We start from the raw sequence: 18,090 nt of genomic DNA, 5'->3' as shown, positions 1-18,090 counted from the left end.
CTCTCTCTCTCTCTTGCTTCTCCTTAATTTTGGAATAAATAAATTTGTTCCAAACTGTTTAACTATTGTCTTTCTCTCGCTTTGAGTCAACTACTCACCACATTTTATGCACTGCAGTGCTAGCTAGCTGTAGCTTATGCTTTAAGTACTAGATTAATTATCTGATTATTTGATTGGGTGAACAACATGTCAGTTCATGCTGCAAGTGCTCTGATAGGTTGGAGGACATCCTCCGGAAGGGGGTGAGAACCATGAGCCTCCTAGGTTTTGTATTGAAGTCAGTGTACCCAGAGGAGGACAGAAGCTAGCTGTCCTCCGGCTACACCATGGTGCTACCCTACAGAGTGCTGCTGAGGCTACTGTAGACCATTGGAAAACAGTGTGTTTTAATACATTATTTGGTGATGTGAATATATTTTGTATAGTTTTATCTAAAAAGGATAACTTTTTTAATGTTTCACTATTTTTATTAAATTAACTGAGGAGGATGGTCATCCCCTTCTTCCTGTGAGGAGCCTCCACTGTTTGGAGATACAGGGGAGGCTGTTATGAATATCAATGTGACAGTAACTACTGTCCAAGATTGTATTGTCTACATTTGACTCAAACATGTAGGCAGAGAGTATAGGCTAGGTCTTCTCTGAATCGATGTAATATGAACTGCATGGGAATGTTGAAAAATTAAATTGTAGTCATACTCCTTGACACCTGTCCTTATCTTTGGTAGCCTAGTCTGTCACTGTAAAACGTCGGCCAGGATACCCACATGGGCCGCATGAGTTTGAGAATTAGGCTATGCAGACATGATTGACAGTTGAACATTATTTTTGAAGCAAGAAGTAGGCTAATCGATTCTAGCTGGGTGAAACTGTGTAAAAGTAGGAATCTAATAGCGAGAGAGAGAGAGCGAGAGAGAGAGCGAGAGCGAGAGAGAGAGAGAGAGAGAGAGAGAGAGAGCGAGAGAGAGAGAGCGAGAGAGAGAGAGAGAGAGCGAGAGAGAGGGCGAGAGAGAGAGAGAGAGAGAGAGCGAGAGAGAGAGCGAGAGCGAGAGAGAGAGCGAGAGCGAGAGAGAGAGCGAGAGCGAGAGCGAGAGAGAGAGAGAGAGAGAGAGAGAGCGAGAGAGAGGGCGAGAGAGAGATAGCGAGAGCGAGAGCGAGAGAGAGATGGGTGGGGGTGTAGTCGTTGTTCACCCGACTCCATCTATAATGTGCACAGAGCATCATTAACTGTGCCCGCTTCTTCTCTCGTCTGCCACGCTCACATCCCATAATCCCGCTCATTGCTCGCGCAGATGTGGACTTGAAGACTAGTCAACTCAATCTCTCGTCACAAAATTGCCATTTGTATGTAATTGCTCGACATGTATTTCACATTAAATTAGACAGAACCTGAAGACCGCTGGGCACAAGTAGACCAATGCTCTTTTTGGGAATAAAATAAACTACCCTTTTTTTGGGGGGTGCGTAGGTTGGTTGTCTTGACTAGAGCAACAGTATGGATCTCTCATTTATGGCTGCACAGGTAAGAATACGCGCTGTGTTTGTGTTAAAGTGGTTTATTTTGAAAACAAGTGGTTAAAAAGTGAAAGCCTGTCTTAACTTTATTTTCTAAAATTTGAGGCCGTGGCATTGTTGTTTTTAGTGTTAGACACTAGACATTGACGCATTTATTTTCCGCAAATTATAGGCACTTGTATTTATCTGTAGAGCTATGTTAAGATAAGGTAAGATAGATATGTCACTCTTTTTGAGCAAGCTATACAGTATCTCTAAAATACACAGGTTTTTGGAGATTAGACTAGTTCTTCTGACAGATACCCCCCTATTAGAATACATGTTGAAAATCTTTGGTTTCAGTTTACCGCATGTTAAATTGACCATTACAAGGGTAGGCTGCCTACCTGCATTTGCATGTTGTCAACTACAGGTAAATGGAAACACTTGAGTCAATGAGGGATACTAAGTATATTGAAAGCAAGTGCTTCCACACAGGTGTTGTTCCTGAGTTAATTAAGCAACTAACATCCCATCGTGCTTAGGATCATGTATAAAAATGCTGGCCATGCCATTATTCTGGCTACCATCCCAGCTAGCGCATAATGTTCTGAGAACCTTATGTTTCTTAGAGCTTGGTGAGAGCGTGGTTGTCCTATGATAATTTTACATACAACCTTCCCAAAACTTTCTGGGAATGGTGTTTGATAGTTGCTTGGCTTTGGAACATTCTCAGCACATTTAAGGAACTTGACAAAAAATAATTTTCTTGGTATTTCATTAACAGAACATTTTCTAAAAGTTCAAACATGGTTACATTTCAATTTTGGCAAAGGTCTAGAAATGTTCTCATACTGGTTTGACAATGGGACTAGTTCAAAGAATGTTAAGAAACAACTTTTTTCTGTGGGAATTTCAGTACTTCACATAACATTTCCTACATGGTTCTATTTAAAGTCATGTTCTCAAATTGTTCCGAGAATGTTAAGAAAACTCCATTTAAAAGCATAACTTTAGTAATGTTCAGAGAACATTTTAAGAATGTAATTTTAAAATATATATTCAGTGTCAACAAAACTATCCTCTATCTTGTTAAGTGTGTTCAGGTGTGTTGGCTGCGCCCACTAACAGCTTTGTATGCGTAAAAAAAACATGGCATGCTAGCTCCATCCTGGTGGCGCAGTGGACTGATTACATGGATAAAGAACAGAAGATTATAGGTTTGAATATCACAGATTTTTTTTTTGGCATGATTAATGCCTAAGGAAATTAATTTCCATGCGTCCTATCTGTGTTTGGAGTTTAAAAAAGCCAACCCAAAATAAGCTAGCAGTGTTATGAAAAGTGTTATTGAAACATTCAGAGAACATTTTAAAGAAATTATTCAAATACCTCCAAATAACCTATCATTTCTGTTCTCAGTGTTAATAAAACCTCCCAGGAAAACTTTCAAGGAACCAGAGTAAAACATTCTCAGAACCTCCCTGAAACCTAAAATTAAATGTTCCCAGAACAGGCAAAATGTTCACTTCAGTTCTCAGAACGTTTAAAAGAAACATTCAGTTTTACCAGTCAGGAAATGTATGGCTTCATTCACACAACCAATGTCAAACCAAAAACATATATTCCCACATCTTCCAAGGAACCAAATGTGCTAAGTGGGATGACTATGCCCCCATAGGATGACAATGCCCCCATCCACAGGGCATGAGTGGTCACTGAATGGTTTGATGATCATGAAAACGATGTAAACCATATGCCATTGCCTTCTCAGTCACTAGATCTCAACCTAATTGAACACTTATGGGAGATTCTTGAAGGGCGCCTGTCAGCGTTTTTCACCACCATTAACAAAACACCAAATTACAGAATTTCTCATAGAAGAATGGTGTCAGATCCCTCCAATAGAGTTCCAGACACTTGTATAATCTATGGTGCATTGAAGCTGTTCTGGCTCGTGGTGGCCCAATGCCCTATTAAGACACTTTATGTTGGTGTTTCCTTTATTTTGGCAGTTACCTGTATATTGCTACTGACATGTGGGGAGGGTTGGGTGTATTACCAGAAAAATGTAGTCCATCACTGATTACATGAAAAATAAAGTAGTATTTTGGATTACTCTGATAGGCCCAAACATCTGTTAAGCTATAATTGTATAATTGTCATTGTCTCAAAGTATCATTATGACTCATTAGTCAATTAGATATACAGTGCCTTGCAAAAGTATTCATCCCCGTTGGCGTTTTTCCTAATTTGTTGTATTACAACCTGTAATTTAAATTGATTTTTATTTGGATGTCCATGTAATGGACATACACAAAATAGTCCAAATTGGTGAAGTGAAATGAAAAAAATTACTTGTTTCAAGAAATTCAAAAAAATAAATAACGGAAAAGTGGTGTGTGCATATGTATTCACCCCCTTTGCTATGAAGCCCCTAAATATGATCTGGTGCAACCAATTACCTTCAGAAGTCACATAATTAGTTAAATAAAGTCCACCTGTGTGCAATCTAAGTGTCACATTATCTCAGTATATATACACCTGTTCTGAAAGGCCCCAGAGTCTGCAACACTACTAAGCAAGGGGCACCACCAAGCAAGCGGCACCATGAAGACCAAGGAGCTCTCCAAACAGGTCAGGGACAAAGTTGTGGTGAAGTAAAGATCAGGGTTGGGTTATAAAAAAAATATCCAAAACTTTGAACATCCCACGGAGCACCATTAAATCCATGATTAAAAAATGGAAAGAATATGGCACCACAACACACCTGCCAAGAGAGGGCCGCCCACTCACGGACCAGGCGAGGAGGGCATTAATCAGAGAGGCAACAGAGAGACCAAAGATAACCCTGAAGGAGCTGCAAAGCTCCACAGCGGAGATTGGAGTATCTGTCCATAGGACCAGTTTAAGCCGTACACTCCACAGAGCTGGGCTTTACGGAAGAGTGGCCAGAAAAAAGCCATTGCTTAAATAAAAAAATAAGCAAACACGTGTGGTGTTCGCCAAAAGGCATGTGGGAGACTCCCCAAACATATGGAAGAAGGTACTCTGGTCAGATGAGACTAAAATTGAGCTTTTTGGCCATCAAGGAAAACGCTATGTCTGGCGCAAACCCAACACCTCTCATCACCCCGAGAACACCATCCCCACAGTGAAGCATGGTGGTGGCAGCATCATGCTGTGGGGATGTTTTTCATCGGCAGGGACTGGGAAACTGGTCAGAATTGAAGGAATGATGGATGGCGCTAAATACAGGGAAAATCTTGAGGGAAAGCCCAGACCTCAATCCAATTCAGAACCTGTGGTATGACTTAAAGATTGCAGTACACCAGCGGAACCCATCCAACTTGAAGGAGCTGGAGCAGTTTTGCCTTGAAGAATGGGCAAAAATCCCAGTGGCTAGATGTGCCAAGCTTTTAGAGACATACCCCAAGAGACTTGCAGCTGTAATTGCTGCAAAAGGTGGCTCTACAAAGTATTGACTTTGGGGGGGTGAATAGTTATGCACGCTTAAGTTTTCTTTTTTTTGGTCTTATTTCTTGTTTGTTTCACAATAAAAACGTTTTTGCATCTTCAAAGTGGTAGGCATGTTGTGTAAATCAAATGATAAACCCCCCCAAAAATCCATTTTAATTCCAGGTTGTAAGGCAACAAAATAGGAAAAATGCCAAGGGGGGTGAATACTTTCGCAAGCCACTGTAGCTAGGTGTATTTCATTTTAATTCCCCCAATTGAATAAGAGATTTGAATGTCTAGATTTGATATAAAATATGTCACCAATTACTGTTACAAAAGGATAAAAAAGAACGTCAGATCTTTTACCTAATGGTGGCGCTCTAAACATGCACAAATTCCCGTAGGAACACAGCCGTTTTAAAAGCGCAGTGCTTGTGCATTTTTTTATCTACTAGATAGCAGTAGGAGATCACATGATATCTTGGCCACTTGAAACCAGTTGTGTCTACAGCCGTGGTCAAAAGTTTTGAGAATGACACATGTATTGGTCTTCACAAAGTTTGCTGCTTCAGTGTTTTTAAATATTTTTGTCAGATGTTACTATGGTATACTGAAGTATAATTACAAGCATTCCATAAGTGTCAAAGGATTTTATTGACAATTACATTAAGTTTATTCAAAGAGTCAATATTTGCAGTGTTGACCCTTCTTTTTCAAGACCTCTGCCATCTGCCTTGGCATGCTGTCAATTAACTTCTGGGCCACATCCTGACTGATGGCAGCCCATTCTTGCATAATCAATGCTTGGAGTTTGTCAGAATTTGTGGGTTTTTGTTTGTCCACCCGCCTCTTGAGGATTGACCACAAGTTCTCAATGGTATTAAGGTCTGGGGAGTTTCCTGGCCATGGACCCAAAATTACAATGTTCTGTTCCCCGAGCCACTTAGTTATCACTTTTGCCTTATGGCAAGGTGCTCCATCATGCTGGAAAAGGCATTGTTCATCACCAAACTGTTCTTGGATGGTTAGGAGAAGTTGCTCTCGGAGGATGCGTTGGTACCATTCTTTATTCATGGCTGTGTTCTTAGGCAAAATTGTGTGAGCCCACTCCCTTGGCTGAGAAGCAACCCCACACATGAATGGTCTTAGGATGCTTTACTGTTGGCATGACACAGGACTGATGGTAGCGCTCACCTTGTCTTCTCCGGACAAGCTTTTTTCCGGATACCCCAAGCAATTGGAAAGGGGATTCATCAGAGAAAATGACTACCCCAGTCCTCAGCAGTCCAATCCCTGTACCTTTTGCAGAATATCAGTCTGTCCCTGATGTTTTTCCTGGAGAGATGTGGCTTCCTCGCTGCCCTTCTTGACACCAGGCCATCCTCCAAAAGTCTTCGCCTCACTGTGCGTGCAGATGCACTCACACCTGCCTGCTGCCATTCCTGAGCAAGCTCTGCACTGGTGGTGCCCCGATTCCACAGCTGAATCAACTTTAGGAGACTGTCCTGGTGCTTGTTGAACTTTCTTGGGCGCCCTGAAGCCTTCTTCACAACAATTGAAACTCTCTCCTTGAAGTTCTTGATGATCCGATAAATGGTTGATTTAGGTACAATCTTACTAGCAGCAATATCCTTGCCTGTGAAGCCCTTTTTGTGCAAAGCAATGATGACGGAACGTGTTTCCTTGCAGGTAACCATGGTTAACAGAGGAAGATGATTTCAAGCACCACCATCCTTTTAAAGCTTCCAGTCTGTTATTCTAACTCAATCAGCATGACAGAGTGATCTCCAGCCTTGTCCTTGTCAACACTCTCACCTGTGTTAACGAGAGAATCACTGACATGATGTCAGCTGGTCCTTTTGTGGCAGGGCTGAAATGCAGTGGAAATCTTTTTGGGGGATTAAGTTTGTTTTCATGGCAAAGAGGGACTTTGCAATTAATTGCAATTCATCTGATCACTCTTCATAACATTCTGGAGTATATGCAAATTGCCATCATAAAAACTGAGGAAGCAGACTTTGTGAAAATTAATATTTGTGTCATTCTCAAAACTTTTGACCACGACTGTAGTTTGGGTAGTGAGTCACTGTGCCAAAATGGCTGAACTGATTTTCAAGCCCGACATCTTAAAATGACTTTAGCAATCAGGGAGATTCTTATGACATTGCCAGCAGTAAGATTTGAGTTTGATTTCCAAAACAACAACTCAGAGTTTAACAGGTTAAGGCCCATTCAGTTCATGGATTGGATTGACTTAATTAAACTGGTGTTGACACTGTTCAATGGAAAGCACAGGCATTGTACTACTGTATGCATAACATGTGAGTTAGTTAAAGCCTCATACAGTAGTACTCTGACTCTGGAAAATTATTCTCATTTTCACAATTCATGTGAATAAAATGTAAAAAACCACTGCCGTAAATCCATGTTTGAATGGATTACTACTACAACAACAACAACAACAACAACAACAACAAAATGCAGTTGTGGATTTATGGGACAGTGGAATAAAAAATAACAAATGGATTGCAGAGACATCATTCAGAATTGGATTGTGATGTAATATGAGCTGGTTTGGAGTATTTTGGAGTGTTTTCTAACATGCTTTAGACCTGTGGAGGCTGCTGAGGGGAGGACGGCTCATAATAATGGCTAGAACTGAGCGAATGGAATGGCATCAAATTATATGTTTGATGTATTTGATACTATTCCACATATTCTGCTCCAACCATTAGCACGAGCCCGTCCTCCCCAATTGAGGTGCCACCAACTTCCTGTGCTTTAAAAACATTTTCATAATGCATTGTAGTTAATGGAAAGTCATGACTCAGCAAAATGTGTGTACTAATTTTATCTGTAATGAAACAAAAAAATATATTTTGGTGATCAACTACAACCACAGAAAGACTGAAAATAAGTCTACATGTAAAAATGTGTGAACCTCCCCTTTAATGGAGGTTAAACTAATTCCAGAGCTCTGAGTGGCACCGTAATGGCGTGCCATAACAAATGCAAGCAGCTGTCCTTGGAGTCTTGAAGATTGACTTTGCAATGAGAAAACATGGATACTTTTTTGTGCATCCATCTCAGTGTACCAGCACTGCCTGAAAACCGATGAACCTTCTACCCTCACTTTGTCTTCAAAAGATGACTGATGTCATCATAAGTCTCTTTCCTACAGAGAATAGAAGTTCCAGAGACACTGAACTTTTCTAATGCAGGCTGCATGGTTAGCTGTGGATTTGGCCAACAGTAGATAGTGGCTGATGGTGGCTGGGGAGGGGGTTGTGTAGGCCACAGAAATACTAAACTCAGCAAAAAAAGAAAGGTCCTATCACTGTCAACTGCGTTTATTTTCAGCAAACCTAACGTGTAAATATTTGTATGAACATAACAAGATTCAACAACTGATCAACAACTGAGACATCAACTGAATAAGTTCCACAGACATGTGACTAACAGAAATTGAATGATATGTCCCTGAACAAGGGGGGAATCAAAAGTAACAGTCAGTATCTGGTGTGGCCACCAGCTGCATTAAGTACTGCAGTGCATCTCCTCCTCATGGACTGCACCAGATTTGCCAGTTCTTGCTGTGAGATGTTACCCCACTTTTCCACCAAGGCACCTGCAAGTTCCCTGACATTTCTGGGGGGAATGGCCCTAGCCCTCACCCTCCGACGTGCTCAATGGGATTGAGATCCGGGCTCTTCGCTGGCCATGGCAGAACACTGACATTCCTGTCTTGCAGGAAATCACACACAGAACGAGCAGTATGGCTGGTGGTATTGTCATGCTGGAGGTTCATGTCAGGATGAGCCTGCAGGAAGGGTACCACATGAGGGAGGAGGATGTCTTCCCTGTAACACACAGCATTGAGATTGCCTGCAATGACAACAAGCTCAGTCCAATGATGCTGTGACACACGGCCCCAGACCATGACGGACCCTCCACCTCCAAATTGATACCCCTCCAGAGTACAGGACGCTCATTCCTTCGACGATAAATGCAAATCCGACCATCACCCCTGGTGAGACAAAAACTGTGACTCGTCAGTGAAGAGCACTTTTTGCCAGTCCTGTCTGGTCCAGCGACGGTGGGTTTGTGCCCATAGGCGACGTTGTTGCCAGTGATGTCTGGTGAGGACCCGCCTTACAACAGGCCTACAAGCCCTCAGTCCAGCCTCTCTCAGCCAATTGCGGACAGTCTGAGCACTGATGGAGGGATTGTGCGTTCCTGGTGTAACTCGGGCATTTGTTGTTGCCGTCCTGTACCTGTCCCGCAGGTGTGATGTTCGGATGTACCAATCCTGTGCAGGTGTTGTTACACATGGTCTGCCACTGCGAGGACGATCAGCTGTCCGTCCTGTCTCCCTGTAGCGCTGTCTTAGGTGTCTCACAGTACGGACATTGCAATTTATTGCCCTGGCCACATCTGCAGTCCTCATGCCTCCTTGCAGCATGCCTAAGGCACGTTCACGCAGATGAGCAGGGACCCTGGGCATCTTTCTTTTGGTGTTTTTCAGAGTCAGTAGAAAGGCCTCTTTAGTGTCCTAAGTTTTCATAACTGTGACCTTAATTGCCTACTGTCTGTAAGCTGTTAGTGTCTTAACGACCGTTCCACAGGTACATGTTCATTCGTTGTTTATGGTTCATTGAACAAGCATGGGAAACAGTGTTTAAACCCTTTACAATGAAGATCTGTGAAGTTATTTGGATTTTTATGAGACAGGGTCCTGAAAAAGGGATGTTACTTACTCTAATACTTACTCTCTTTGGTATACTACACCATATAAGTAAGTAGAGAGAATAGACTAAGCATGGGACACTTGAACAGATATAACATTGTACACAATATATAGGAAAAACTATTCAGTAAAGCTTCAAGCAAATAATTAATGGTAATTGTTATTGCATTATGCATTTCAGGGAGATCAGTTTTGATGACGACTACCCAACAAGACGTGATGCAGGGCTAATGTTTTAAGCGTGGTTCCATTTGGGGTGTAAGTGCTCTAGACCATGCCGGTCCTGTAGAGTCAGCCGAAGCCATGGTCCCAGTGACAGATCTTAAACACAGGGCCATAAAGACTCCATCAATCCAGAACCCTATGACTCCATCTATCCAGAGCTCTTCAGACTCATCAATCCAGGCAGCACTATTCATCCCTTTGGGCATCCCCTTGTGCTCATCTGTGCTGACAAACTGGGTAGAGACATTCTCCCTATCCCCCGGCTTTAGTCAACTAGGGCTGCACAATTAATTGAATTCACATCGAAATCACAATATTTACATATGCAATATCCATATCGCAAGAGGTTCATATCGCATGCAATATTTTATAACACCACCAGCCATGTGTAAATCCATTTTTTAAAATAGTTTATGTAGCCTGGAAAACGTAAACCCAGCACAGGGCAGAAACTAATTTTGGGTTATTTATTCTGTTGAAGTTTACATTTTAAATAGGAAAATGTAGGAGGGAAATCACCACAAGGTGAAATCACCATAATGTAAAGTTTGCTAACTTGCTAATGTTAGCTAAGTGGCTAACGTTAGCTTGCAAGATCAAGCTTCTTGATAACAGCAGCAGAGACAATCCCCTACTGGATTAAGATCGCTGCTGTCTAATATTTGTTTTGTCCGTGCTGCGAACTGTGTTTTGAGATACTTGCATAACTTTTATGAGCTAGGTTGTCTGTTTTAGTAGTAAATTTCCGCATGCGCTCATTATCATTTACCTAGCATCCGCTATGGGGATTCCTTAGTACTTGTTATCATTTGTTTAGTATTCTGGTAAGTGACTTTTTGAGGTATTGTTTTACATTTGAAAAAAATTATTGCGCCCCTTGTGTACACTACCGGTAATACCGTATCTCCTGGGATGGCACAGGCACGGTATGGCGGTATGCAAATCTGGATACCGCACAACCCTATTATTTACCCATCTAAAGTACCTTTGGACCCACGATGGATTACAACAGCTCTCCAATGTAATTGCTTGCTCTCACTCTAACTCTTACACATGGTGCTGGCGCAATCCCATAACACTTTGCACACATTATTTACTGTTCTCTTGAAGGGACAGTGCCATGTAGTGCAGTTGTGTTTTTATCGTCTGTCTGTAAATAGCCTGTAAATACCCTATTTTTCGTACATATTTCCCTATCAGACTTTTCATCCTTCTACAAGATATACTTTCCTGCAACCCGCCTCACTCAATGTGGAACGGATTCTATTATTGACTTAACTTGACTTACCTTTATCTAGAATCTAGAATCTCCAGTTGAAACTAGCTAGCCAGCTAACTAGCTACTTGCTATTTGCTATTAGCCACAGCTAGCGGTGTTTCACCCAGGACATTGGATTTTTTTCTGCGGGATTAATTTTAATCACTGGACATTGATCACCGGATATTCGGCCAGTCTGCACAGCGCGTTATCGACCCAGAACATATCAGTTTTTCCGCCGGTGTCACGCACAGAAGAGGACCCAAGAGCGCAAGTTCAAATTCAGAGTTCTTTATTCAAGGTTACAGGCGGGAAGAGGGAGTCCCAGGGGTGTCAGGGGTCTTTCAGGGTCCTCCTGTGGGTACCTGTGCTCCGGGGTCACCAAATGTCCGGGGTGTCCAGTCCAAGTGCTTAGTGTGTGTGTTCCCCAGTGATGGAGCGGCGTATCGGGCTGAGGGTGGTGAAACGTCTGGGCACGCTCATCTGGTGGTCGGAGACCTGGGGAAACACACACACACAACAGCAATATGAATGGCAGGCAGAAGTACAGATCAGGGCTGGGCAAATATCGTGGTGAGAGACAGAAGGCAGAAACGAGTTACCGGAGGGGCTGAAGATCGGAGAGTAGTCGAGGTCCAGAAGGCAGGTTGGGATAGACGGGGCAGTAGAACAAGGAGGCAGTCAAGAAAGGATCGGTATCACAAACAGGAGTCAGAGCGCAGACAGGCAGGTTACTGGTCCGGGTTTGAAGACGATCTGACAGGGCTTGGCTGAAAACCAGGGCTTGATATACTGGGAGAGGTAGTGGGGAAATGCAGTTCAGCTGGCAGAGTAATTAGAACAGAGTGAGGCAAGGTGAGGATGGTGAGTGGGAAATGCAGTGCAGCTGGCCAGGTAACAAGAGCAGAGCAGGGCAGGTGGAGCTAGTTAGGCTGAGTAGAGAGAGGGAGGTGAGCAGAGTGGAAGATAATTGAATGCAATTAATGTTGCTACCAGGGAGAGAGAGTGCTCATGACAGGACCCCCCTCCAAGGGACGGCCCCAGAAGTCCCAAGAACAACATCATGCCGGGAGGGTGGAGGGGAGCAGGCGGCGGGTCAGGAACTCCTCCGAGCGGTCCGAGTGAATCTCCTCATCCTCAGAAGGAGCTGGAGGGTCACGGTCGGGGAGACAGGACAGGCACTGAGACAGGAGCAGGGCGGGCCGGACGGCTAGGAACCCCCTCTTGGACGGCCCCCTACGGATTGCAGGCTGATCAGGATGTAGTCGGTGGAAGTCAGTGATAAGGGTCCGGTCCACTATCCTCCTGGCCGGGATCCAGGTCCTCTCCTCTGGACCATATCCCTCCCAATCAACGAGGTACTGGAGACCCCTACCCCTTCGCCTAGAGCGGAGCAGCCGCCGGACGGTGAAGACAGGACCGCCATCTACGAGGCGCGGAGGAGGTGGCGCCGGAGCTGCAGGGACCAGGGACTTTCATGGACCGGCTTGACCTTGGAGACGTGGAAGGTGGGGTGGACCCGCATGGAAGCGGGCAACTGAAGTCGGACCGCCGTTGGACTGATGACTTTCTGCACAGGAAAAGGACCAATGAAGCGAGGGGCCAGCTTTCGTGATACAACCCCGCAGCGGCAGATCCCGGGCAGACAGCCAGACCTTCTGACCAACCCGGTAAGTAGGTGCTGGGGTCCTCCGTCGGTTGGCACCGACCGGCGTAGCTGGTTCCAGACTTCAGGAGCACAGTGCGAGCCTGGGCCCAAGTGCGGCGGCAGCGGCGGGCATACGCAAGAGCAGACGGACAGGTGGCATCCGCCTCCTGGCTGGCAAACAGTGGAGGTTGATACCCGTAGACACACTGAAAGGGGGAGAGCCCGGTGGAGGAACTGGTGAGTGAATTATGGGCATATTCCACCCAGAGCAGGTGTTGAGCCCAGGCCCGGGGATTTTGGGAAGCCACACACCTCAGTGCCTTCTCCAGCTCCTGGTTCATGCGTTCAGTCTGGCCGTTTGACTGCGGGTGGAATCCAGACGATAGGCTGGCGGTGGCCTCAAGGAGATGACAGAACTCCTTCCAAAGGTTGCTGAGAATTGCGGGCCCCGGTCTGACACTATATCCTGGGGTAGGCCATGGATACGAAACACATGTTCCAGGACCACCTGGGAGGTCTCTTTAGCAGAGGGTAGTTTGGGAAGGGGCACGAAGTGGGTCATCTTACTAAAGCGGTCAACAATGGTAAGGATGACTGTGTGTCCGTCAGAGGGCGGAAGGCCCGTAACAAAGTCCAGTGAAACGTGGGACCAGGGCCTCTTGGGTATGAGTAGGGGTTGCAGCAACCCAGCAGGAGGCTGGTTGGGAGTCTTGTTTCGGTTACAAGTGGGACAAGCTCGGATGAATTCTCGGACATCCCGTCTCATCCCCCGCCACCAGAACCGCTGGCGGACCAGATGAAGGGTGCGAGTGATGCCGGGATGACAGGCCAGACGGGATTCGGCGCCCCACTGAATCACAGGTGACCTGAGATTTGCTGGAACAAACAGACGGTTGGGGGCGCTGGTGCTTGGACCTGGCTGGTCCCGAAGAGCCTCCATGACCTGCTTCTCGATCTCCCAGGTGAGGGCCGCTACGACCAAGTGGCTGGGAAGAATGGGAGCTGTCATGGCGGTGGTCTCGTCCTTCTGAAACATCCGGGAAAGAGCATCAGGTTTGATGTTGCGAGATCCCGGGCGGTAGGAGAGCGTGAAATTGAAGCGCGTAAAGAACAGAGACCACCGCTGTTGACGGGAGTTCAGCCTCCTGGCTGTTTGGATATACTCCAGGTTCTTGTGGTCTGTCCACACTACGAATGGTTCCTTTGACCCCTCTAACCAGTGCCGCCATTCTTCAAGGGCGAGCTTGACAGCCAACAGCTCGCGGTTCCCAATGTCGTAGTTGCATTCGGCAGGGGTTAGCCGACGGGAGTAGAAGGCACAGGGGTGCATCTTGCCATCCTCAGCTGCTCTTTGAGAAAGCACTGCACCCACTCCCACGTCCGAAGCATCTACCTCCACCACAAACTGCCTTGCTGCATCTGGCATCTGGAGGATGGGAGCAGAAGTGAAACATGTCTTGAGGATATTGAAGGCCTTATCAGCAGCTGATGTCCATTGGTACGGTTGTTTAGTGCTGGTTAGCGCCGTGAGGGGTGCAGCCACTGTGCTATAGTTTCTGATGAATCTCCTATAAAAGTTGGCAAAGCCCAGGAACTGTTGCAACTTCTTCCGAGACTCAGGAACTGGCCAGGAAGTGACAGCCGACACCTTCGTGAGATCCATCTGAATGCTGCCCTCGGTCACCACATACCCCAGGAATGAAACGGTCTTGGCATGGAACTCGCACTTCTCTGCCTTCACGAAAAGAGAGTTCTCCAGCAGGCGGCGCAGGACCAACCGGACGTGGTGCGTGTGTTCTGACAGAGTCTTTGAGAATATTAAAATATCGTCAAGGTACACAAATACGAACGTATTTAGCATGTCCCTGAGGATATCATTCACTAGGGCTTGAAAAACTGCTGGGGCATTGGTGAGGCCGAAGGGCATGACGAGATATTCATAGTGGCCGGTTGGTGTGTTGAACGCTGTCTTCCATTCGTCTCCCTCCCTCATCCGCACCAGATGGTAGGCATTGCGAAGGTCCAGCTTAGTGAATACAGTGGCTCCCTGCAGCAGTTCGAAGGCAGACGAAAGTAAGGGCAGTGGGTAGCGATTCTTAACCGTGATGTCGTTCAGACCCCGGTAATCTATGCATGGACGAAGAGAACCGTCCTTCTTGCCGACAAAGAAGAATCCCGCTCCTGCGGGGGGAAGACGACGGTCTAATTATCCCGGAGGCAAGAGAGTCATTAATGTAGTCCTCCATGGCCTTTCTTTCCGGGGCTGACAGTGAATACAGACGACCCTTGGGAGGAGCTGTGCCAGGCAGGAGATCAATCGCGCAGTCATAGGGTCTGTGTGGGGGGTAGAGATGTCGCCTTGGATTTGTTGAACACCTCTTTCAGGCTGTGGTAACAGGCCGGAACATTGGATATGTCGGAGGTAGCGCTAGATCCTTCCCGGTGAACGGGCAGGGTGGCCCCCTTAAACAGGTCTGGTGACAACTCCTTCCCCACTCACGGACTGTTCCTGTCTCCCAGTCGATGTGGGGGTTGTGCTGACGGAGCCACGGGTAACCAAGAATGAGTGGTTGGCCAGGTGAGTGTAGGAGGTGAAACTGGATGGACTCCTGGTGGTTTCCTGACAGCAGGATTGTCACAGGGGCGGAGATATGAGTGACAGTGCCAAGATGATGCCCATCCAGGGCTCGTGCAGGAATGGGTTGTGTCAGTTGATGATGGTTCACGCCCAGTTGCTGTGCAAGCTCAGGGTCCATGATGTTTGCTTCGGCTCCGGAATCCACAAGGGCGGCCAATGTATGAGTCTTGTCAGAAAGCTGAAGGCGGAGATGAAGCAGGGTCTTTCGGATGGAGGGAGACTGAAGGCTTGTTGAGCTCACCCGGATCTCCCCTACACCTGGTGAGCTGCGGCTTTTGCCGGACAAGTAGCGACACGGTGATTCTCGCCACCACAGTAGAGGCAAAGGTTGGAGCTTAGACGGCGCCGACGCTCCTCGGGAGTCAGAGAGGCACGGCCAATCTCCATGGGCTCAGGCTGATTGAGTTGGCTATGGGACTTGACAGGCAGGGGCTGGACAGAAGCGGTATCGACCCCGAGTACGGATGGCAGGTTGACTGAGACGGCCCTTCTCCCTCCTCCGGGTCTGTATACGGCGGTCAATGCGAACGGCAAGGTCAATGGCGGCATCAAGCGTTGAGGGGCGGGTCATGGGAAACAAGCTCGTCCTTGATATAGTCCGCCAGGCTATGGAGGAAGGCTTGCACCAGTGCCTCTGGGTTAAACGAGCTTTGACTGGCCAGGGTACGAAAGTCAATGGAGAAGTCTGCCACTGTCCGATTGCCCTGACGGATGGTGAGCAGAGCTTGTGACGCTTCGGCTGTTGGCGAGCCTAGGTCAAAGACCTTTAACATCTCCTCCTCAAAGGCACTGAAGGAGGCACAGGCTGGGGTTTGCCGGTCGAATTCGCCGTTCCCCACAACCGAGCTCGACCGGTGAGATGTGTGATGACATACCCCACCTTGGCTCCCTCTGTTGAGAAAGTCCTGGGCTGTAGTGCAAACTGGATTCGGCAGCTGCTCAAGAATGGTCTTACTTGCTTCTGGTTGCCATCAAAACGTTCCGGGTTCCCAATCCTTGGTTCAGGAGCGTGGGGATCTGGTGGCAGCACTGCCGGGCCTGCAGCATTGGGACCTCCAGCGGAGGGATGAAGGAGTATCGGTGGTACAGGAACAAAAGGACCAGGGGGGTGCAGGTGGAGTAGCCGGGCTTGAGAGTAGTTGCAGGGCTTGGGCTAGCTGTTGTTGCTGCAGTTGGAACTGTTGTTGCTGCTGGTTGAATAGCTGGAGAAGGGAAGCGATGTCGCCAGCCATCCGATTTATGTCTCCCTCAGAGCGTTCCAGTCGCTGTAGGGCAGTCCTCTCTGGCTCTTCCTCCATCGTGGTCAGGAGTGCGCTGGGTCCATGATGGTCAGATCGTTCTGTCACGCACAGAAGAGGACCCAAGAGCGCAAGTTCAAATTCAGAGTTCTTTATTCAAGGTTACAGGCGGGAAGAGGAGTCCCAGGGGGTGTCAGGGGTCTTTCAGGGTCCTCCTGTGGGTACCTGTGCTCGGGGGTCACCAAATGTCCGGGGGTGTCCAGTCCAAGTGCTTAGTGTGTGTGTTCCCCAGTGATGGAGCGGCGTATCGGGCTGAGGGTGGTGAAACGTCTGGGCACGCTCATCTGGTGGTCGGAGACCTGGGGAAACACACACACACAACAGCAATATGAATGGCAGGCAGAAGTACAGATCAGGGCTGGGCAAATATCGTGGTAGAGACAGAAGGCAGAAACGAGTTACCGGAGGGGCTGAAGATCGGAGAGTAGTCGAGGTCCAGAAGGCAGGTTGGGATAGACGGGGCAGTAGAACAAGGAGGCAGTCAAGAAAGGATCGGTATCACAAACAGGAGTCAGAGCGCAGACAGGCAGGTTACTGGTCCGGGTTTGAAGACGATCTGACAGGGCTTGGCTGAAAACCAGGGCTTGATATACTGGGAGAGGTAGTGGGGAAATGCAGTTCAGCTGGCAGAGTAATTAGAACAGAGTGAGGCAAGGTGAGGATGGTGAGTGGGAAATGCAGTGCAGCTGGCCAGGTAACAAGAGCAGAGCAGGGCAGGTGGAGCTAGTTAGGCTGAGTAGAGAGAGGGAGGTGAGCAGAGTGGAAGATAATTGAATGCAATTAATGTTGCTACCAGGGAGAGAGAGTGCTCATGACAGCCGGAATCACTGAATCACTGGACCTTTAACTCCGGATTTCATCGCTACCAGCTAGCTACCACCAGCCAGCTACAACAAAACGGACGCTGTGGTCTGGCTAATCAAATCATCCTGAGCTAGGCCCATCGCCCATCTCCCGGCTATCTACCTCTCTGTCAACCGGACGGGACCACCTAGTGTTGACACGGAGCCCGCCCGATCCTACACGACTGGTCTGCGGGACGAAATCGTCTGATGTGGTTACGACGTTAACCACGAAGATTCCATCCATCTGCTAGCCCTGGCCCCGCTTAGCCGTGGCCTCTTACTAGTGCTTCACCACCGGACCTTATGATAACTCAGCTATACAGCTGATATCTGCTGGACTGTTCCTTTTTACGGTACTACATCCTGTTTATGTTTAGCCTCAGCCCAAACATGGTTAGTTTATTGTTGTTTCGGTTATTTCTAATTGTACTATATCACTGTAGACCCCCAGCCTAGCTAAACCTGCATTAGATAGCTCC

At 47.0% G+C, this 18,090-nt stretch overlaps 1 protein-coding gene across 1 annotated transcript in view; it reads left to right on the top strand.

Annotated features, from left to right (window-relative positions):
• Positions 1 to 1,239: 1,239 nt before the first annotated feature.
• Positions 1,240 to 18,090, top strand: part of LOC121538852 (uncharacterized protein C14orf132-like) — a 65,703-nt gene continuing 48,852 nt past the window's right edge. Inside the window, exon 1 of the mRNA XM_041847024.2 lies at positions 1,240 to 1,521. Coding sequence (XP_041702958.1) covers positions 1,495 to 1,521 — 27 coding nt within the window. The 5' untranslated portion in view covers positions 1,240 to 1,494. The remainder of the gene's footprint in view (positions 1,522 to 18,090) is intronic.

Source organism: Coregonus clupeaformis, chromosome 25, assembly GCF_020615455.1.
Source record: "Coregonus clupeaformis isolate EN_2021a chromosome 25, ASM2061545v1, whole genome shotgun sequence".
Lineage (NCBI taxonomy): Eukaryota > Metazoa > Chordata > Actinopteri > Salmoniformes > Salmonidae > Coregonus > Coregonus clupeaformis.
Note: the sequence above shows the minus strand (reverse complement) of the source record. Positions and strands in the feature narration are given on the sequence as shown.